The sequence below is a fragment of the Hemitrygon akajei genome, chromosome 8 (genome assembly GCF_048418815.1).
Source record: "Hemitrygon akajei chromosome 8, sHemAka1.3, whole genome shotgun sequence".
Taxonomy (NCBI): Eukaryota; Metazoa; Chordata; class Chondrichthyes; order Myliobatiformes; family Dasyatidae; genus Hemitrygon; species Hemitrygon akajei.
The window spans coordinates 118,775,840-118,799,375 of NC_133131.1; the positions used below are offsets into that span (position 1 = coordinate 118,775,840).

At 39.4% G+C, this 23,536-nt stretch overlaps 1 protein-coding gene across 1 annotated transcript in view; it reads left to right on the plus strand.

The window, feature by feature from the left end:
• The window catches only part of dnah5l (dynein, axonemal, heavy chain 5 like), a gene marked incomplete at its 5' end in the record, with an annotated part of 260,289 nt that overhangs the window by 86,739 nt on the left and 150,014 nt on the right, over window positions 1-23,536 (plus strand). The window contains 9 exons of the mRNA XM_073055303.1: window positions 577-730; window positions 1,363-1,629; window positions 3,412-3,540; window positions 15,257-15,472; window positions 17,315-17,461; window positions 17,550-17,722; window positions 19,134-19,312; window positions 20,568-20,755; window positions 20,910-21,104. Coding sequence (XP_072911404.1) covers window positions 577-730; window positions 1,363-1,629; window positions 3,412-3,540; window positions 15,257-15,472; window positions 17,315-17,461; window positions 17,550-17,722; window positions 19,134-19,312; window positions 20,568-20,755; window positions 20,910-21,104 — 1,648 coding nt within the window. The remainder of the gene's footprint in view (window positions 1-576; window positions 731-1,362; window positions 1,630-3,411; window positions 3,541-15,256; window positions 15,473-17,314; window positions 17,462-17,549; window positions 17,723-19,133; window positions 19,313-20,567; window positions 20,756-20,909; window positions 21,105-23,536) is intronic.

The following is a 23,536-nucleotide window of genomic DNA, read 5'->3' on the forward strand; positions in this document are numbered from 1 at the left end:
GGTAGGAGCAAGCAGGGTATTGTTTGGTGGAGGAGGAAACAACGACATGTGCTAACAACATCTGTGGCATGTAAGTGGTAAAAGATTGTGGAATGTTGAGTGATAGGGATGCGACAGAATGTCACCTCTGATAGCTGAAGGACTGTTACTGGGTTTGCTGCTGATAAATGCAAACAACCAAAAGCACAGTTGCTGCTTGCTGCACACACAAATCATCATAATGAGTAGGCAGTATGAAATTGGCTAGTTGCCTGCATTCTAATTGATAGGTAAAGTTAAATGTGCATAGCATTTCCTGCACTGTTTTGTTTGAAAGCTGTGCAATTTATATTCCAAGCTTTCAAGCAGGGTATGAAATATACTTAGAAAATTTCTTTCTTAAGTTGGGTTCTAAAGAAATTTTCAAAATGATAGTGTGCATTGGTAAAATTTATTTGAATTTTGTTTTATATGATGAATTGAATAGTCAAGGTATACAGGTATAAAATTAGAAGTATCAATGTTTTAACAAAGATCCACTTTTTGCATTCATACATCCTTGTCTTTCTTTTGAATTTTTGTTGCTTTTTCTGACAGGTATAATGCACCATTTAAGCCCACAATTCAACAGTGGGTGCAGAAGCTCTCAAATACCACAGAAATAATTGAAAACTGGCTCACAGTTCAAAACCTTTGGATTTACCTGGAAGCCGTGTTTGTTGGTGGAGATATTGCAAAGCAGCTACCACAGGTTTGTACAAACTGGGGGAAAAAGTTTTCTTGACTACAGTTCTTCTCTCTTTGCATGTATCCAAACCATAAATGGCCAATAACGTTTTGTGAATGAGAAAATAAATGACTAACAATGATGATCTTTATTCTTCTTCAATTATTTATTCTTTACACCTGCCTCGGCTGAAGAGATGTAATGCTCTATTTGTGGTGGTGGTTAAGTTAAATAATTCGGAAAAAATGGAAACTTGGATTTTAACCTTCCATGTCAGAAATTCTCCTTTTGTTTTGGCTAGGTTTCATGAAACATTATGTTGCAAGTAGTAAGCTTGCTGGTTCACATGAAGGGTTTTCAGAACAGCTGCAAGGCTTCTGGAGTGTGCTGTTATGATATCAAACTGAAATGACATTGCATGAATAACCACTTAAATTAGTACCCTGATTAATGAACAATCAGTGTCTTGGATAATGTATAGATTCTAACAGCTTAGCTCTCATTAATAAAATCTGACTTTTAGCTCAACATATATCTTTTTAGTCCAGACATAAAAAGATCATTAAAAAATGATGATTATTTACTGTCATCTGGAAGTTGCTGCAGTATCATCTATCAGCTGTTTTGGTTAAAATAAGTTCTCTGCTCTGTTCTAGGAGGCCAAAAGATTTCAGAACATTGACAAGTCATGGCAGAAAATTATGCAACGAGCTCATGATAATACAAACATTGTGTTGTGCTGTGTAGGTGATGAAACCCTAGCACAACTTTTACCACATTTACTGGAGCAGTTAGAGATGTGTCAGAAATCACTTACTGGGTATCTGGAAAAGAAACGCTTGTTATTTCCCAGGTTTTTCTTTGTTTCTGACCCAGCTCTGCTAGAAATTCTTGGTCAAGCCTCTGACTCTCATACAATACAGGTAGGATGATTTTAGTCTGACAGTTGGATTTTTAAAATTTTTTTGTGGAACTACATGTTTGTGGTTCTGTATTTGCAGCAATACTAATCTTCTGTCCAGGTATTATGTTTCTCAAAATATCAGCTGGGAACAGATGGAATATGATGTAAAACACTTGTCAGTGTTTTATTTATTCCGCTTTATATTTTAATTAATTTCTAGTGTGCTGAGGTGTTTTTACAATTATTCTCTATTTCTAAAATAGTTTTGTTCTTTGGTTATTAAAATATTTCTGAACAGTTTTTAAATATCACTGATTATCAGAGATACTTAAGTATCTTCAAAGACCATTGAGTGGAAGAAAATGCCATCATGGTGGCCCAACACCAGGGTCTCAAATGAGGCTGAATCATCACCTGATGATCACTTTGTTTCTCAAGATGGCTGGTAAATCAAGGCCTTGAGGTCAGTTGCAAAGATAGGGTTACAGAAAGTAAATACACACAGTGGCCACTTTATTAGGTACACCTGTACACCTGCTCGTTAATGCAAATATCTTTTTGGCCAAACATATAGCAGCAACTCAATGCATAAAACCACACAGACATGGTCAATACTTTCAATTGTTGTTCAGCCCAAACATCAGACTGCGGAAGAATTGTGATCTACAGCAACACACACAAAGTGGTGGTGGAACTCAGCTGGTCAGGCAGCATCTATGAAAGTGAAAATGTTTTGGGTTGAGATCCTTCAGCAGGACTGGAAAGGAAGGGGAAAGAAGCCAGAAAAAGGTGAGGGGAAGGGAAGAAGGACCAGCTGGAAAGGGGAGAGGGGATGAAGTAAGTATCTGTTAGGTGATAAGTGAAAAAGTCAAAGGGCTGGAGAAGAAGGAATTTGATAGTAGAGATAAGTAGATTATGGGAGAAGTGGAAGGAGGACTGCCAGTGGGAGATGATAGGCTGGTGAACAGGAGAGGTCAGAGGCGAGAGTGGGAAATGAAGAAGAGGAAAGTGGGAGGGGAAAAATTACCGGAAGTTGGAGAAATCAGTGTTCATACTTGAAAAACGATCTAAGTGACTTTGACTATGTAATGATTGATGGTGCCATATACATTGGTTTGTGTCTCTTAGAAACTGCTGATCTCTTGGGGTTTACATGCAGAACAGTCTCTAGAGTTTACAGAGAATGGTATGAAAAACAAAAAAAAACTTCCAATGAGTAGCAGTTTTGTGGGCAAAAGTGTCTTGTTAATGAGAGAGGTCAGAGGAGAATGGCCGGACTGGTTCAAGCTGACAGGAAGACAACAGTAGCTCAGATACCCACAGATAACAGTGGTGGTATGCAGAAGAGCATCTCTGAATGCACACCTCGAAATGAATGGGCTACAGCAGCAGAAAACCACACACACACAATGGCCACTTAATCAGGTGCAGGAGGTCCCTACTAAAGCAGCCACTGAGTTCATGGCCACATGAAACGATTTTAAAAAAGATGTTTGATTGGCATTAATCTAGAATAGCTCTTCAGATTACAAATTTTCTGACTTTGCTTTCTCTTCATGAACGCTGAGTACCTCAAAGTGATTAGTGTTAAACTAATTTAGTGGGTCCATGTCAAAATTATTGACAGCACAATAGCCTATACAATTGTAATAAGGGAACTAAGGAGAAAATAATATTACATTGGAGAAGAGAATTCATTTAAAACTACATTGAAAATGTATCCTGAATAATAATATCTAGCACAAATAATGTATCTTATTTATATTAGAATATTAAAATAAAAATCTTTTGATTATTTCAGGCTCACCTCTTAAGTCTTTTTGACAATGTTAATAGAGTGAGATTTAACGAAAAGAATTACGACCAGATCCTTTGCTTTGAATCTCAGGAAGGAGAAGTTGTTGATCTCATTGAACCAGTCACAGCACAGGTGAGAACAGACTCAAGGTAACTGAGGCAGATTAAGGAATGTCAGGTAGTGACAGAAACACCTTTATTAGTTTGGAAGATTCAGAAGTTCTGCTTATTGTATCCACCCGCAGATTTTAGCTTTATATATATCCAGGAGATATTTCTACATGCTGGAGGAACTCAGCAAGTCAGGGAAAGGGATAAGCAGTTCACATTTGGGGGTGAGACCCTTCATTAGGATTTTGTGTTTGTTACTCTGGAGTTCCAGCATTTGCAAAATTTCTTGTGTTGATACTTCTGAATGCATGTTAATCAGCTCTTTTGTGATAAAGGGCTTTCTGAAACCAGAGGCCTTGTACTCAAGGTGCTGTGAACCAAGGCATTATACAATTTGAATTACAGAATCACAGGAAAGCTACAGCAAGAAGGAGGCCATTTGACCTGGCAAGTCCATCATCTCAGAGACTGTTAAATGCTTCTATTCAATTGCCTCTACCAACAGTGCATTCCAGGCCTCAACTACTCTCTTTGTAAATAAAAATTACTTCACACAACTACTTTGTTCTTTCCCTCTGTCACCTTAAATGCAATCCCTTTAGTGCTAGACATTTCATTCTTGGGAATATGTTACTGGCCTCCTACTCTATATATGCCTTGCATAATTTTATGAACTTCCATCAAATTATCCCTCGACCTCTCCCCCACTCCAGAGAAAACAGCCCCAGCTTGTTCAACCTCTTCACACAGCACATGCCCTCAAAACCAGGCAGCGTCCTGGTAAACCTCCTCTGGACCCTCTCCAAAGTTTCCACATCCTTCCTGTAGTGAAGTGACCAGAAATGAATGCAATACTATAGATGTGATCCAACTATATAGTATATATATATATATATATATATATGTCCAACTATATATATATATATAAAAAGCTGTAACATAGTTTCTTGTCTCTTGAACTTAGTGAAGGCAAGCATGCCACATAACATCTTTATCACTCTGTCAACTCGTGTGTCCAATTTTAGGGAGCTGTGTTCCAATTTCCCCCTTTTCACATTTTAAGGATCCTGTTGTTAACTGTTTACTCTCTCTCTATGTTGGATTTCCCAAAGTTTTGCACCTCACACTTGCCCAGACTAAACTCCACCTGCCATTTCTCTATCCATATCTGCAATTGATCTGTATCTTTAGACAATCTTCTGTACAATCTGCAATGCCACCACTCTTTGTGTCATCTGCAATCTTACTCATATGCCCTATCACATGTTCATTCAAATCATTTATGTATGTCACAAACAACAGATGTCTCAATATAGATTCCTGTGGCACACCACCAGTCATTGACTTCCACCCAGAATGAGTCCCATCTACCATTATGTTCAGTATTCAATGGTCAAACCAATTTTAGATCCAGTCGGTCAAGTAACCATAGATCACATGAATTTTAATTTTCTGGATCAGCCTACCATGCCAGGCTTACACAACCCCACATATACAACATTCACTAGTCTAATTTCATCAATCAAACTCCTCCACCTTTCATTCTAAATTATTTATCTTCCAATACTTTTCCACTCTCCTTGGCATTTTACAATTGATTTTGCCCATGCTAGAATCTCTGGTAGAATAGATTGTGATAGCAATGATATAAGATAAGTAGGGGAGGAGTTCCTGACATCTGAAGACCTTTCTACATCAGTATGTTTCTGGCCTATTCGCGAAGGCTCCTTTGCCGTACTTCAAAGTTCAAAGTAAATTTATTACCAATCTACATATACGTCACCATGTACTACCCTGAGATTCATGTTCTTGTGGGCATTCACAGTAAATAGAAACACAATAGCAACAATAAAAAAACACACACAAGACAGACAAACAACCAATGTGCAAGAAGACAACAAATTGTGCAAATACGAAAAGTAAAAACAAACAAAATAGTTATAATAATAAATGAATAAGCAATAAATATTGAGAACATGAAATGAAGAGTCCTTGAAAGTGAGTTCATAGGTTATGGAAACAGTTCAGTGTTGCAGTAGTGAATTTGCATGAAGTTATTCCCTCTGGTTCAAGAGCCTGATTGTTGAGGGGTAATAACTATTCTTAAATACAATTTGATCCTGAGGCATCTGTACCTCCTTCCTGATGGCAGCAGTGAGAAGAGAGCATTGCCTGGATGGTAGGGGTCTCTGATGATGAATGCTGATTTCCTTCAACAGCGGTCAGTGTAGATGTGCTCAATGGTGGCAAGGGGTTTACCTGAGATGGACTGGGCTGTATCCATTATTTTTCATAGGCTTTTCCTTTGGCAATGGTGTTTCCATACCAGGTCATGATGCAACCAGTCAATATACTCTCCACCACACGTCTGTATAACTTTGTCAAAGTTTTAGATGACATGCTGAATCTTTGCAGACTTCTAAAAAAGTAGAGGCACTGCATTGTTTCTTTGCAATAGCACTTACGTGCTGGGCCCTGGACAGATCCTCTGAAGTAATAATGCAGAGGAATTTTAAGTTGCTAACCTTCTCCATTTTGATCTCCTGCTGAACATAGGTTCATGGAGTTCTGGTTTCCTCCTCCTGTAATTAATAATTAGTTCTCTGATTTTCAGTTTCCCTCCTATATGCTGATTCTTCACCACCTTTGATTCAGCCAATGACAGTGAAGTCGTCAGTAAACTTAAATATGCCATTGGAGCTATGCTTAGCCTCACAGTCATAATATAAAGTGAGTAGAGCAGGGTCTAATCATGCAGCCTTGTGGTGCACTTGAACTGATGTTGATTGTGGAGGAGATATTGTTGCCAATCTGAACCGACTGGGGTCTGCAAGAGAGAAAATTGAGGCTCTAGTTGCACAAGGAGGTATTGAGGTCTAGATCTTGGATCTTATTGATGAGTTTTAAGGGGATGATTGCATTGAATGCCAAGCTGTTGTTGATAAAGAACATCCTTATCTATGCATATTTACTGTCCAGATGTTCCAGGATTCAGTGAAGAACCAATGGCATCTGCTGTTGAACTTTTGTGATGGTAGGCATATTCAAAGGTTTCAAAGGTACATTTAATGTCAGAGAAATGTATACAATATACATCCTGAAATGCTTCTTCTTCACAAACATCCATGAAAACAGAGGAGTGCCCCAACGAATGAATGACAGTTAAATGTTAGAACCCCAAAGCCTCCCCCCCCCCCCCAGCTCCCCTCCCTCCCGCATGTAAGCAGCAGTAAACAACAATTTCCCCCTCTCCCACCGGGAAAGAAAAGCATCGGCACCCGCCACCGAGCACTCAAGCATGAGCAAAGCAATAGCAAAGAAGCGGACTTTCAGTACTCCAAAGACTACTTGTTCATCCAGTATTTGACATACCACAGGCTTTCTCTCTCCCTAATAAGGGTGAGAGGGATAACATAACAAGCAGCTCACTGGTTTATGATGTTAAAAGTACGTTGCATTGCTTTTTCCAAACTCTGTGCCCAAAGATCTCGGGTCTCTGGGGACACAGCCAGCGATCTTCCATCTCCAATGACACTCCGATCTCCTGAAGAGGCATCGACCTCTGATTGCCCCCCCCCCCCCCCCCATTTCCAGAGCCATGAAATCTTGGTACTCTGAAGGCGAACAAAGCTCTTAGGCTGAACAACGATCATCCGTTAAACCCCGAGAGTAGGTCCCATTCCTGCAAAGAACCATAGTCAGCATGTAACTCCAGGTCAAGATCTTCAAAAGAACTTGAAAGGGAAAATAGAGAAATTAAAGATGGAAATAGAGCTGTTTCCAAAGATGCAAGCAAAGGAGTCACTGTTAGGTGCCATTAAACCTCCTAAGCTCCTACCCTATTGGAATCAATCCAAGTCACTCCTCTGGCAGGAGTTGATATGGTTCATCACCAACCTCCCAAAGCATTTCATCGCAGTGGATGTAAGTGCTACTGGATGATAGTCATTGAAGCAGGTTACCATGTTCTTAACCATATAACAATTACAGCATGGAAACAGGCCATCTCGGCCCTTCTAGTCCGTGCCAAATACTTACTCTCACCTAGTCCCACTGGCCCGCACTCAGCCCATAACCCTCCATTCCTTTCCTGTCCATATACCTATCCAATTTTACTTTAAATGACAATACCGAACCTGCCTCTACCACTTCTACTGGAAGCTCGTTCCACACAGCTACCACTCTCTGAGTAAAGAAGTTCCCCCTTGTGTTACCCTTAAGCTTTTGCCCCCTAACACTCAACTCATGTCCTCTTGTTTGAATCTCCCCGACTCTCCACGTCAACCCTATCTATCCCCCTCATCATTTTAAATACCTCTATCAAGTACCCCCTCAACCTTCTATGCTGCAAAGAATAAAGACCTAACTTGTTCAACCTTTCCCTGTAATTTAGGTGCTGAAACCCAGGTAACATTCTAGTAAATCTTCTCTGTACTCTCTCTATTTTGTTGACATCTTTCCTATAATTCGGTGACCAGAACTGTACACAATACTCCAAATTCGGCCTTACCAATGCCTTGTACAATTTTAACATTACATCCCAACTCCTATACTCAATGCTCTGATTTATAAAGGCCAACATGCCAAAAGCTTTCTTCACCACCTTATCCACATGAGATTCCACCTTCAGGGAACTATGGACCATTATTCCTAGATCACTCTGTTCTACTGCATTCTTCAATGCCCTACTATTTACCATGTATGTCCTATTTGGATTATTCCTACCAAAATGTAGCACCTCACACTTATCAGCATTAAACTCCATCTGCCATCGTTCTGCCCACTCTTCTAACTGGCCTAAATCTCTCTGCAAGCTTTGAAAACCTACTTCATTATCCAGAACGCCACCTATCTTAGTATCATCTGCATACTTACTAATCCAATTTACCACCCCATCACCCAGATCATTAATGTATATGACAAACAACATTGGACCCAGTACAGATCCCTGAGGCACACCACTAGTCACCAGTCTCCAACCTGACAAACAGTTATCCACCACTACTCTCTGGCATCTCCCTTCCAGCCACTGTTGAATCTATTTTACTACTTCAAGATTAATACCTAACGATTGAACCTTCCTAACTAACCTTCCATGAGGAACCTTGTCAAAGGCCTTACTGAAGTCCATATAGACAACATCCACTGCTTTACCCTCGTCAACTTTCCTCATAACCCCTTCAAAAAATTCAATTTGTCAAACATGACCTTCCACGCACAAATCCATGCTGACTGTTCCTAATCAGACCCTGTCTATCCAGATAATTATATATGCCATCTCTAAGAATACTTTCCATTAATTTACCCACCACTGACGTCAAACTGACAGGCCTATAATTGCTAAGTTTATTCTTAGAATCCTTTTTAAACAATGGAACCACATGAGCAATGCGCCAATCCTCCAGCACCATCCCTGTTTCTGATGACATTTGAAATATTTCTGTCAGAGCCCCTGCTATTTCTGCACTAATTTCCCTCAAGGTCCTAGGGAATATCTTGTCAGGACCTGGAGATTTATCTACTTTTATATTCCTTAAAAGCACCAGTACTTCCTCCTCTTTAGTCGTCATAGTTTCCATAACTTCCCTACTTCTTTCCCTTACCTTACACAATTCAATATCTTTCTCCTTAGTGAATACCAAAGAAAAGAAATTGTTCAAAATCTCCCCCATCTCTTTCGGCTCTACACATAGCCGTCCACTCTGATTCTTTAAGGGACCAATTTTATCCCTCACTATCCTTTTGCTATTAATATAACTATAGAAACCCTTCGGATTTATTTTCACCTTACTTGCCAAAGCAACCTCGTATCTTCTTTTAGCTTTTCTAATTTCTTTCTTAAGATTCTTCTTACATCCTTTATATTCCTCAAGCACCTCATTTACTCCATGCCTCCTATATTTATTGTAGATACCTCTCTTTTTCCTAACCAAGTTTCCAATATCCCTTGAAAACCATGGCTCTCTCAAACTATCAGCCTTTCCTTTCAACCTAACACGAACATAAAGATTCTGTACCCTCAAAATTTCACCTTTAAATGACCTCCTTTTCTCTATTACATCCTTCCCATAAAACAAATTGTGCCAATCCCCTCCTTCTAAATCCTTTCGCATCTCCTCAAAGTTAGCCTTTCTCCAATCAAAAATCTTAACCTTGGGTCTAGTCCTATACTTCTCCATAATTTTATTGAAACTAATGGTATTGTGATCACTGGTCCCGAAGTACTCCCCAACACATACCTCCGTCACCTGACCTATTTCATTCCCTAACAGAAGATCCAACATTGCCCCTTCTCTAGTCGGTACCACTATGTATTGCTGCAAAAAACTATCCTGCACACATTTTACGAACTCCAAACCATCCATCCCTTTTACAATATGGGCTTCCCAGTCTATGTGTGGAAAATTAAAACCCCCACAATCACAACCCTGTGCTTACTACAAATATCTGCTATCTCCTTGCAAATTTGCTCCTCCAATTCTCGCTCCCCATTAGGTTGTCCAATATACACCCCTATAAGTGTTACTACACCTTTTCCATTCCTCAGTTCCACCCAAATAGCCTCCCTAGACGAGCCCTCTAATCTATCCTGCCAGAGCACCGCTGTTCTTCTTGGGCACCTGTATAACTGAAGCCTGCTTGAAGCAGGTAGGTACCTCAGAATGCCAAAATGAGAGGTTAAAGATCTCACTGAACACTCCAACCGGTTGATCAGCACAAGTCTTCAGTACTTAGCCAGATACCCTGTCTGAGGTAGATGCTGTCTGTGGCTTCACCCTCCTGAAAGATGCTCTCACGTTGGCCTCAGAGCCTGAAATCACAGAGTCATTAGGGGCTGTGGGAGTTTATGAAGGTATCTCCATATTTTCTGAGTCAAAGTGAGCGTAAAAAGCATTGACCTTATCTGGGAGTGAAACCTTGTTGTCACATACAATACGTCACTTGGTTTTACTTTGTCAGAGCTAATAGCATTTAAGCCTTGACACAGCATTCAAGCATCCTTCAGTGACTGCAGTTTGGTCCAGAATTGCCATTTCACACGTGAGATGGCTTTCTGAAGGCTGTACCTGAAACTTCTGTATTTTACTTGATCACCAGACCTGAACACCACTGATCTGGCCCTGAATGGCACATTGCAAATCACTGGGTTCATCCAGGGCTTCTGTTTGGGCAAACTCTAAATGATTTTCTGGGGAAATGGTCATCCATGACTGATTTCCAAAGTCTGTGACAACTGTGACGTATTCATTCAGATCCTTTGTTAAGTCCTTGAACATGGCCCAGTCCACTGACTTGAAACAGTCCTGCATCACTTCTCTGCCTCCCATGACCACCTCTTCATTATACTTACTTCTGGAGCCTAGCTCTTTAACCTCTGTCATAATAGGACAGAGATTTCTTCAAGCAAGCTTGATTGAAGTCCCTGGCAATGATTTTAAAGCATCAGGGTAGGCAGTTTCTTGCTTGTTAATCGCTGCACTTGATACATCGAATGACCCTGGGTTCTGGGAAGTGAACAAAACCTAACAAAAGAAGAATCATTTTGGAAATCGTTATCATAATATCAAATGTTTGGAACAGGAATGGAAAACAATATAAATTACTTCATGGGAAGAATAGTCAATCAGAGTAAGATTGATTTCAATGAAGTAGGAAAAGTCCTGTCCTGGGTAGACCTAAATCAAAGCATGGCATGCAAAATAGTGATTGACAATGCGAGATCTTTGAAATGGAAATGGTTTAGCTACTGGATTTATGAAGGGAAAGTGATATTTGAATAAACTGCTGGAGTTCTTTAAAAATGTACAAGTAGAATAGATAATGAGCACTCAGGGCATCGATCAGAAGATGTAGAATCCTTGTGGGTAGAGTTAAGAAACTGCAAGGGTAAGAATTTAATTCCTGATGGGAGTTATATACAGGCATCTGAACAGCAGCCAGGATCTGGGCTACAACTTACAATGGGAGATAGAAAAGGCATGTAAAAAGGACAATGAGATACCATGGAGGCCTTTTAAATAATGTTTCAAGAATCAATAGATTCTAGAATGGTTCCAGAGACTGGAAATTGCAAATGTTTCTCCACTCATTAAGAAGGGAGAGAGGTAGAAAAAAGGAAATAATAGGCCAGTTAGCCTATTAGTTGAAGAATAGTCAGTGGATGTTGTTTACATGAATTTTCAGAAGGCCTTTGACAAGGTGCTGCACACGTGGCTGCTGAACAAGATAAGAGCCCATTGTATTACAGGAAAGGTACTAGCATGGATAGAAGATCGGCTGGCAGACAGGAGGCAAAGAGTGGGAATAAAGGGAGCCTTTTCTGGTTGGCTGCCAGTGACTACTGGTGTTCCACAGGGGATAGTGTTGGGACCACTTCTTTTCATGTTATTTGTTAATGATTTGGATGCCAGGGTTAATGGCTTTGTGGCCAGATTTGTGGATGATATGAAGATAGGTGGTGGGGCAGAAGGACCAAGGCAGATTGGGAGAATGTGGAAAGAAGTGACAGATTCGAGGTTCAAAGTAACTTTTATTATCCAAGTAGGTATATATCACCATATATAACTCTGAGATTAATTTTCCTGCAGGCATACTCAGCAAATCTATAGAACAGTTCGATCAATTAGGAAGTTAGGAAAGTAATTTGTATGTTAGCTTACATTACAAGAGGGTTTGATTACAGGACAAGTGACCTTCATTGCAATTGAATAGATTCTTGTTGAAACTGCACTGGAGTATTGTGAAGCAGAAGTCCATCATTCAGAAGGTGATGAATCTCTTGAATTCTTCAATCAAGAGGCTGTGAAGTCCCAGTCAATTGTGCTAAATCAAAATGAATTGATAGATTTGGTCCTAATTTTGGAAATGAGCCAGGACAGGTTACAGATGTGATAGTGGATGAACATTTTGGGAATAGTGATGATTTGTGGACATCAAGAGAAACATAGAATATTGAATTACACTGGAAAATGAAGTAGAAAATTAGATATGTTACTACAAACTGCAGTTGTGAACAATTACTAAACCAAGTTGATTACAATACGATGAAAGAGAAAGAATGGAAACAAGAGGCAAGTAAACAGAAAATAAAGTTATTCAAGGTAAGGCCACGCTGATCTGAAACTGAATCACTGAAAGTTTCATTCATGAAACTGAAAAGTGATTACTGAGGTCTGCTTGTCTGGTTGTTGTTGGGACAAGACTGGCAGCTCAACACCTCTGAGTTTCATTGCTTTATTTATGATAGAGGGAGGAGTAAAAGAGGTGGAGGGGTTGCACTACTAAGGGAGAACATCACAGTAGTACACAGAGAGGACATACTGGAGGACTCGTCCACAGAAGCAATTTGCGTGAAGCTCAGAAATAGGATAGGTGCAATTATGCTGATGGGATAATACTATAGGTCTCTCAATAGTCACTGGGAGGAGGATGAACAGATATGTAGACAGATTATGGAAACATGCTGAAACAACAGTGTTGACATAGTGGGGCATCTTAACTTCCCTAGCATCGATAAGGATGTCCTGAATGCAGGAAGCTTAGGTGGAGCAGCATTTCTTCAGTGTATTCAACAGCGATCTTGAAACAGTATGTGAAGAGTCGAATGAGAGGAGAGAACATATTGGACCTAGTTTTGGGAAATAAACCAGGATGGGTTTCAGAACTGATAGTGGGTGAACATTTTGGCAATAGTGATGATGACTTACTGTGTTTTAAGATAGTTATGAGTAAGGATAAAGTTGGATCTTGTGGGAATCTGCTAAATTGGAGGAAGACAAATTAGAACAGCATAAGACAGGAGATAGGATGCAAGAGAGACTGCAGATACTGGGATAAACACACAGAATGCTGGAGGAACTCAGCATGTCAAGCAACATCCATAAAAAGATTGAATAGTCAACCTGAAGCGTCAACTGTTCATTTTACTCCAAAGATGCTGCTTGACCCGCTGAGTTCCTTCAGTATTTTGCATGTGCTGATGAAGACAGGAACTAGTGGACATTGATTGCCAGCATCTCCTGTTGGACAAGTCCACATCTGTTGTTTAAAGCCCAGCTGATCAGAATTTGGGACCTACATATTCTGTTAATGATATGTTATTATAATCATAGAAATACCTAGATTTACCTTGTTCATACATATACTGTATGGTCCATGTTTTGGGAAAACTCATTTATACTGTAATCATTGCTTATGTATTCTTTCATGTGCAATGGGAATTTGTATGTTTGTAATCCCTTTATTAATATATCAGTTGTATTTTGTTCATAATATTATTAATAATAATAAAGAGATTGAAAAAGATAAGGCCAAGGGTGGTAAGATAAGGGAACCTTAGATGCATGCGAGGTCCTAAATTTAGTCAGCAAGGAAAAGGAAGCATATGGAAGGTTTAGGAAACTAAAATCAGACTGGCCCTTGTGGAATATCAAGCTGCCAGGAAAGTGCTCAAGCAAGTGATAAGGAAAGTCAGAAAGGGTCATGAAATGATCTTAGTGAACAGGATCAAGTATAATCCCAAGATTATATACTTATGTTAAAAAAGAGGATAACAAAGGAAAGGGTAGGTCCATTCAAAGATAAAGGAAAAAAATTGTGCTTGGACCAAGAGTAAGTGGTTGACCTACTACATGAGTATCCTGTGTCATTACTTGTCAAGGAAAAGGAATCAGAGGATCGTGTAAACAGGAACCTGCTTAAGGAGAAGGTAGTGCTGGGAATCCAGGTCCATGGTTCACTGAAAGTGGCTATGTAAGTGAATAAGATGATTAAAAAAAAGGCATATGGCATGCTTGTCTTCATTGTTAGGGGTGTTGTTCACTAGAGTAAGGAAGTCATGCTCCAGCTATATAAAACTTTAGTTAGACTGCGCTTGCACTACTGTGTGTACTCTGTCACCCCATTATAGGAAAGATGTGGATAGGGTGCAGAAGAGGTTTACCGGGATGCTGCCTTAATTAGAGGGTATGAGGTATAAGGAAAGGTTGGACAAACTTTGGTTGATCTCCCTAGCGTATTAGAGATTGAGGGGAGAAATGATAGAAAATTTCAAAGTAATGAAAAGCATAGATAGGATAGACATCTGGAGTCTTTTCTCCAGGGTAAAAATGTAAATCTTGAGAGGGCTGTTTTTTAAATTAGAGGAGGGAAGTTTAAAGGTGACATGAGAGACATTTTTTGTAATGCAGAGGATGGTGGTGCCTGGAATGTGTACCAGGGTCTGTACTGGAAGCAGGCAGTTTAGTGGAGTTTGAGGTTTTTAGGTAGACATGTAAATATGAAAGAAATGAGGGAACATGGATGACGTACAGGAGGAAGATATTTAGTATAATTTGGCATTAAGATTGGCACAACATCAGGGGCTGAATGGTCTGTCTATTGCTGTACTGTTCTTTATTTTATGTTCTAGAAGGAGATTTACTCATGCAGGAAAGAACATGATTGAGATGCAAAATAAATGTTCTGGGTACATTGAGTTGATGCTGTTTGCCTTGCTTCTGTTGTCACTCCCACATTTTAGGGTAGATAAAACATGGTACATTTATGATGTTATTGACATAGGATCACTGAGAATGATAGAAGTTTGGTTATAAAATGACCATGCTAAAACTGTTATAATGTGATTTGTCTTTTTATTACATGATTATACAACTTTTAATACAACCTGTCTAAACTGTATGCTTTCAGAGTGAACTGTTGACATATTATCTGATTTATTTGATTCTCTTATCCTTTAGGGCAATGTGGAAGTCTGGCTGGGGCAGCTCCTGAATGGAGTCAGAAAGACAATTCACAGTATTATTCGACAAGCTTCAATAGCAATCACTGATAGTGAAATTAAACTATACGAGTTTCAAAACATGTTCCCCGCACAGATAGGTTTGTTAGGTATTCAGATGATCTGGACGAAAAATTCTGAAGAAGCTTTGAATAATGCCAGATTTGATAAAAAGGTAATGGAAATTAAATATTAAGTTTGTTTCAGTCACTCTTGTTTCAGTCCATGTACCATTAATTCATCTGCTATCTCCTTGTTTTCCATTAATTGCCAGAATCAATTACAATAGGATCAATACTCATTTTGTTAATGTTTCCTTTTTTTTAGAAACACCTTAAAACTTCAACAAATCTTTCAGTCTTCTAATGGAACCTCTTCCTGACTTAGTATTTCCTTTCCATTTGCCTATCTGAGTGCCACAGATACACCGTTGTGCACCCAGTAGAGCTGCAGCCTCACCGATGCAGTAACCTCGGTTCAATCCTGACCTCAAGAGCTATTCATGCCGACTTTGCAAATGTGGTTTTCCTCTGGATGCTGCAGCTCCCTCTGTCATCCCACTGATGTTCAAGTTAATGGGTTAATCAGTCACAGCAAACTGGCTCTACTGTCTTGAATCTGGGGGATGTTAACAGAAACTTGAACTGCCAGAGAGGTGGTAGAAGCAGATAGTGGGATGAAGGCCTAATGCAGATAAAGGGCATTAGCAAAGATAGGCAACATGATCGGCATCGATGAGGTGAGCAGAGAGGCCCATTTGTGTGCAGTATGATTCTCTGTTTCAATAATAAAATGGGATTAGTATAAAGAGGTGCTTGATGCTCAGCACAGGCTTGTTAGCAAAGGGCCTGTTTCCAAACTGTATGACTTTATGCTGAAAATTGTCTAAAACCAATTTCTCTTTTTATTACAGGATTAAGTTTTATTATGCAACTTTCTAAAATAGTGCACTTTCAGACTGAACTGTGGACACGTTATCTGATTTCTTTGATGATCTCATTCTTTAGGGAAATGTGGAAGTCTGGTTGGGACAGCTTTCGAACAGAGACAGACAATTATTCGACAAACTTCAATAGCAATCATCACTTTCCTCCATGCTCCTCCCATTCTCATATGTACCTAAAACTCCACCAAATTGCCTACTTCCATTTCAGATCCCTGGTATTCATTCAAGGCACCTATTGCACTCTCTATTAAAAAAAAACATGCCTCTCACATGCCTTCAAACTTCCATCCTCTAACCTTAAAAACATGTCCTTTCGTGTTTGGCATATACATTTGTAGTTATCTGTAGAAATATTTGTTTTTATATTGCTAGCCAGCTTTATCTAATGCTCCATGTTTTTTTCCCCTTGTTATTCTATTCAGCCTTCTGACCTGCCTCTGAGTAGTAAATTTCTAAGTTTATCGGCCCCGTTTGTACTTTAAGAGTCTGTACACCACATGGACAATGTTTCAAGGTTGGAGTTCACTAACATCTTTTAAAGAACTGCCAGCAATATTCACATTCCATTGCCTATTTACTTAAAGATATATTGTTCCAAATAGTTGTGCTGTGGAAGAATAGCATTGCATTACGCATCCTCAATATCAGACCTTTAATTCAATAGGCCAGATTGGCCAACACTCTGATATTACAAGCATCTCTAGCCTCCTTCTTGGCTATTCCTGGTGCCTTGGTCTTGCTGTCATCCTCTCTTGGGATCTCTGCCCCCCTCCCATCCATTCCTCATTTCCATTTAAACACTTCTGGGATTTTTTTTGCCTCCGTCTCTGCTAATTTTAGCCAATACAGCAATTAATATGTGACAAGTAGTCATAATTAAGTCTTAGTGGCTTGTTCACAATTTTTTGAAATATGTTCCAAAACTTAGGTAAGGTAGCAGGCATAATGTTTACATTGCTGAATATAATGTAATTATTACATGAGTGTGAGATGTAAGATATCTACCCAAACACAAAATCTGAATAATATAACTCTAAACATATTGAAACATTAAATATTTGTTTTGTACAGATAATGCAAACAACAAATCAGGCATTTCTGGATATGCTTAATGACTTGATTGATATGACAACTCAAGAATTAACAAAAATGGAACGAACAAAATATGAAACCCTTATCACCATCCATGTACACCAGAAAGATATTTTTGATGATCTGGTATGTAGTCTTGTTTTCTAAAACAAATGTTATTGCAACATGATGTCGGATGTTTGTAATCCTGTTATTTCTGGCAATATTGTATTAGGTTCGAATGAACATTAAATCTCCATCTGACTTTGAATGGCAAAAGCAATCCCGGTTTTACTTTGTAGAGGACACAGACAAATGTGTTATTCAGATCACAGATGTTGAGTTCTGCTATTGCAATGAATACCTGGGCTGTACAGATAGACTTGTAATAACACCACTAACTGACAGGTAAGAAATCTACTTTGGGAAAAAGTCTTTTGTTTGTATTATGCTGAATATTTAAAACACATTGTTAATATACTCTGCACTTGGATACCATCAGGAACAAATGCATACAACTGTACATTGCCATTCTATTGTTACGTACCCCATAACTGGGTCACTTACCAGCAAAGATAGAGAGGTCCGTTGAAGTCTGATGGTACTATTTTTAACAGTATTTATTGATAAAAATACACAAAAATAATATCAATGCAAACATACAGATAATATACATCGTCAATACTAAATCTAAAAGCGCGGGTATAATAATAATGAATAAGAAATAGCTCTATCGTTGTCTAGGGGATAATGTATTGTCCGATGGAAATATAAAAGTCACTCAAGTTCATTCAGGCTGCAGCTTTTGGTTGGAGAGAGAGACGGATTTTTAGAACTTGCCCGTTTTCCTTTTTATGATGTCGATCCTTTGAAATGTCATTGGTGGTGATCTCTTCTTTAGCTAAGCCGTCTTCCGTGGTAAGGCCTCAATCCCAGGCAACAGGAAAGGACACACATGGGCCCTCCACTGGCTGTCGCTATTAAACGCTGTCACGGGATTTCCAGCGTTTCTCCTGGTGCGTCTAAAGGGGTTGTTCCCCAGACCTTCTTTTATCCTTACTCACAGGGTCTCAGATGTCAATCAGGTTGGAATGATGCCACCCTTCAACCAGCCCACTTTTGGTCATTCCCTGAGGGCTTCAAATAAATAGTACAGTACTCAATACACAATTCCGTCTCCAAGAGACAATGGCCGTTTTCCGTGGCTTTGTATCGCTGAGGGGCCAGGACATACCAAACCCCTTGTGGATTCTGTGTGTCTCTCTCATTTCCTGGGTCCCAGACCCGCATTAATAGCGATCTTGTGATTCTCAAAAAGGAGGGGGCTACTTTGTACCCTTCGGCCCCTCAGAGTTGGGGCACAGTCGTAACACTATGTATCTGCAAATTTTGAAAAAGATTCTTTTGACCAAAGTATAAATCAGTAATATAAATTGTGTAAAACAGTGGTTCCAGAACAAATTAAATGAGATTTTATAGCATGTCTGAACTGCTCTCTTCTCTATCTTTCAACCATTTAGCTATCCATTCTGTCTCCTGACACCACATATGCTGACATTAATCATTACTTTTTATCCACTTTATCAAATGTTTTTTATAGATTTAAGTCTATTGCTTCCACTTCTTTACACTTCCCTATTCTCTCTGATATGTCCTTAGTGAGGTTTGCCAGTCAAAATCACATTTTGAAAACTATGTTAGCTTTTCAAAGTCATACTTTAGACCTTTTCCTTTTTATCTCCTTCAGTAATAGATTCTTTCCTACCACTTATTGTTATTTCACAATATAAAACTTATTTCTTTTTAATGAACATTTCAGATGTTATATTACACTGTCTCAGGCCTTGGGGATGAGCATGGGTGGTGCACCAGCAGGACCTGCAGGCACAGGGAAGACAGAAACTACCAAAGACATGGGGAAGTGTCTCGGCAAGTACGTCGTTGTATTTAATTGCTCAGATCAGATGGACTATAGAGGTCTAGGCCGCATCTATAAAGGTAAGGGGTAATTTCTTACTTTGTTTGAGAATGTGCAGTTTACAATACATACATTATATACTGTTGCATGCTATATTATTACTAGCTATATTATATGCTAGAATTTCAGAGGTGCAATATTTTGGGAGAGCAATTGAAAAGAAATTAGTAATTACATATTGTTATGAGTAGTTAAGAAGGTAAATATCATATTGGCCTTTGTTGCTATGAAGCTAGAATTTAAAAATAGAGAAGCATTGATGTGATTTTACAGGATGTTGGCAAATGCCTGGTGCACTGTCTACAATTTTGCTTCTCTTACTTAAGAAACAATATAGTAACATTATAAGCACTCTAAAAGCAATTCACCATTCTAATTAGCACACACATAATGCTGGAGAAACTCTGCAGGTCATGCAGCACCATGGAAAAGTATAAAAGGTCAGTGATTTGGGCTGAGACCTTTCATCAGAACTGGAAAAGAAGGTGGAAAGAAGCAAGTATAAAAAAGGTGGGGGGGAGGAGAAGGAGTGCAAGCTAGAATGTGATAGGCGAATCCAAATGAGGGAAGGTCAGTGGCTGGGGGACGGGGAGGTGAAGTGAGAAGCTAGGAGAGATAGGGATAAAAGGTAAAGGGCTGGAGAAGAGGGAATCTGATAGGTGACAAGAGTGGATCGTGGGAGAAAGGGAAGAAGGACGGGCACCAGATGGAGGTGATAGGCAGGTGAAGAGAAAAATAAGAGGTCAGAGGGGATCCAAAATGGGGAATGGATAAAGAGAGAAGGAGAAGGGAGTGGAGAAATTACTGGAAACTAGAGAAATTGCTGCTGATGGCATCAGGTTGGAGACTACCCAGATGTGATTTCCCAACACCACAGGTATTGCTCAGCCAAACTGACATTGGCCTTATCGTGGTAGTAGCTGAGGCCATCGACCCACATGTCCGAATGGTAATGGGGCTGGAATTAAAGTGGTTGACCTCCGGGAAATCCTGCTTGTTGTGGACAGAGTGAAAGTACTCCTCCATTCTATGTTGGGTGTCACCAACGTAGAGGAGGCTGCACTGAAAGTACTGGATACAGGCCTGAGGAAAGTGGGCAGAATTCCTGCCCCAATTTTCTTCTATTTGTGTGTTTGTTATACTTTCTTTTAACTTCATGTTCCACAAAATACTTTATAATCAATTAACTAATTTTGACGTGTAGTGGTGGATTCAGTAGATAAATCATCAAACAAATTTGAGTATTCGACATGTGAAATATTCTTTTGTTTTCAGGTTTGGCACAGTCTGGTGCATGGGGTTGCTTTGATGAATTTAATCGTATTGAGTTGCCTGTGCTATCAGTAGCCGCTCAACAAATTTATATTGTACTACAGTGTAAGAAGAACAAAAAGTCACATTTTCTGTTCACTGATGGTGACACCGTAGAAATGGACAGAGAGTTTGGTATATTTCTAACTATGGTAAGGGAAAATTCAATATCAAAAAAAAGATTAATTTTGAGTTCAAACAAAATACAACTGCAGAGATTTCTCTGGAATATGACATTTCAGTAAAATTTAAATAGTGCAGTGTTTATACTTTGCAAGTAATTGCTTCTATCATTTTTAATTTTAGAATCCAGGTTATGCAGGACGTCAGGAACTACCTGAAAATCTAAAGATTCAGTTCCGGTCCGTAGCCATGATGGTGCCAGATCGTGCTATTATCATGCGAGTCAAGTTAGCCAGTGCCGGTTTCCGTGATAACCAGATCCTCAGTCGGAAGTTTTATACACTCTACAAACTCTGTGAGGAGCAGTTATCTAAACAGGTAAACCTAACTATTGTATGTTATAGTTTATTCTATTGTTCCATTCGATAAGAATTCCTCAGATCTTTTTTAACTTTGGAGGGTCGGGACTTTCAACTGAATCTTGCTGTAACTACCCAGATATAGTGGGCCTAAGTAATTGGCCTATTGAGACCCAGCCTGAGCTGAGCCATCATTAATCATTAAAAAAATTCTGCTTGCAGGCAGCCTCTAAAAGTTTTAACTCTGACAAAGCCCATCTCCAGATTAACGGATGTGACAGCTTGGGCAGAGAATAGTAGAGCACAGGAATAGGCTTTTAGGTCCATGACATCTGTATCAACCATGATGCCAATTTAAACAGCATATCTGTCTGCATGTGGTCTACCTCCCTCGATTACCTGCCTGTTCACATATCTGTCTGAATGCTTCTTAAATGCTGCTGTCTATCTGCTTCCACAACCGCCTCTGGCAGCATGTTGCAGGCATCTTTCTGAGAAAATTAAAACTTAATTACAATATATAAGAGTTCATAATTGCTTGCTATTTAGTGACATTTAAAAACTATTAAACATGAAGTTTTTAAAATTACAAAATTAAAGAAGTAATGAGAACGGTAAACCAACTAACAACAATTTTACAGGTGTCTTCTCCTTTTCTGAATATCTTCTGTCTTGTAGCCCCCATTGAAACTATTAGGATGATGGATTATGCATCAGGCCAATTCCCTTCACATGATACAGTTATGTACAGTGATCCAGTGTAAATTCTGAGGAAACCCACAAGATAAAATGCCTTTGGAGTCCATGAGGAATCCAGTAACAGCATGCAATGCTTGTATTATTATTTTTCTTCAGTGATATTGGGACTTCTGCATTTGTAGCTCAGCAAGTCCTTATAGTACAGATGCTGACCAATTGGATTATAGAAGCCATACCTGCTGCCTAGTCTATTCCTTTTAGAAATAATTCATCACCTCTAGTTTCACCATTCTTTGTCTTTGTTTTTTGCTGTAGATTCTGCCAAAACGCATTACCTCATATTTTTGTCTTAAAATTCCATTTCATTTTCTGTTCGATCAACAAAAAAAGTCAATGAATTAGTTAAATATAGTCAGGCATTTCAAATCTGTGCATCTCTCCAAGTATCTGTTAATTTATTTTGCTGATTATTTGATATTGGCATCCTACATACCAGCATATACTGACCAGAATGTGGCTATTGTGAATATCCATATAGCCATTCTTGTATCTCACATTCACATGTGGGTTACCAAACCTTTGTGACCTTATCAGTATCAAACAAACATTTGAAGATTATAGTGATCGCTCCTTCCATCTCCATCAAAACTGATGATTATAATTAATTTTTGTATCCTGTCTTAACCAGCTTGAGGAAGTTCTGGACTTCCTGCCAGTTAAGGGTTAAATGATGATGATTCCATTTGGAACTGTTGGCATTTGCTGGTAAGGTATGCACAATTAAAACTGAAGAGTACTTCTCTCTAGCTTCAGCTTTTGGAGCGTTGGACCGAAACAATTATGAACAGTTCTTTGCTGCTTATATGTAATACTGCACCTGTCACAATTCAAATAATAGCTGAGTAAGTTAAAACATTTTAACACAGGTTGACCTTCTATAATCCAGCTCCATTGAGATCTGAGGAGTGCTGGATTGGTGAAAATGCGGAACTACAGAAGGATCGCATTAAGCAATAGCTAACTGCCTCATCATACCTTTATAATATCATGTAAATCAGTACGTTAGATAATAATGAAACAGAAATATTAAATGAGTAGCAAGCGAAATTTTAATTAAGTAATGTACTGTACAGGCACAGATAAAATAAAGGGTACAGGTAAATGACCAGGAATTAATTTATACAGAACAGTTGAGCACTTCTGCTTCTAAAGTGAGACGTTTAATATACCTTCAGGCAAAGTTACATGTCTGCAAGTGTGGGGTTGTCAGGATCATCAACATCTTCATCTTGAAAAATGAGTGAAGCATCAGGAACTGGTGCTGAAACTGGCACAACAGTTTCTTCAAAAACTGTTGATGTTGGTGGCAGCACATCTGGGTGAGCAGAAGCAGAGGTCAGAGAAAGAAGGTCTATATGCCACATTTCACGCGACCGCCAGGCGGCCGGGGATTCGGCGCTGGGTTCTTCCTCTTCACTCGTAGTTATTGAGGGAATCCTCATTAGTTTCTTTTCCTCCGCTTAGTAATATGCTTAAATTCAGCAGGTCGCCACAACTGTTCTGAGGTTGTAGGCGACGCCGGAGGGTAGTGTGCGACTGCCAGCAGGCGGGTGAGCAGGTGGACTGACCTAGCGCGTGCCAGCTCCCCCGCTGCTGGCGGGTGAGAAGGGCGGGTGCCGGGCAGCCGCACCTCACGCAAATGATATTAATAAATGCAGGAAAACAAGCAAGAATCGCCTGTCTGTGCTTACA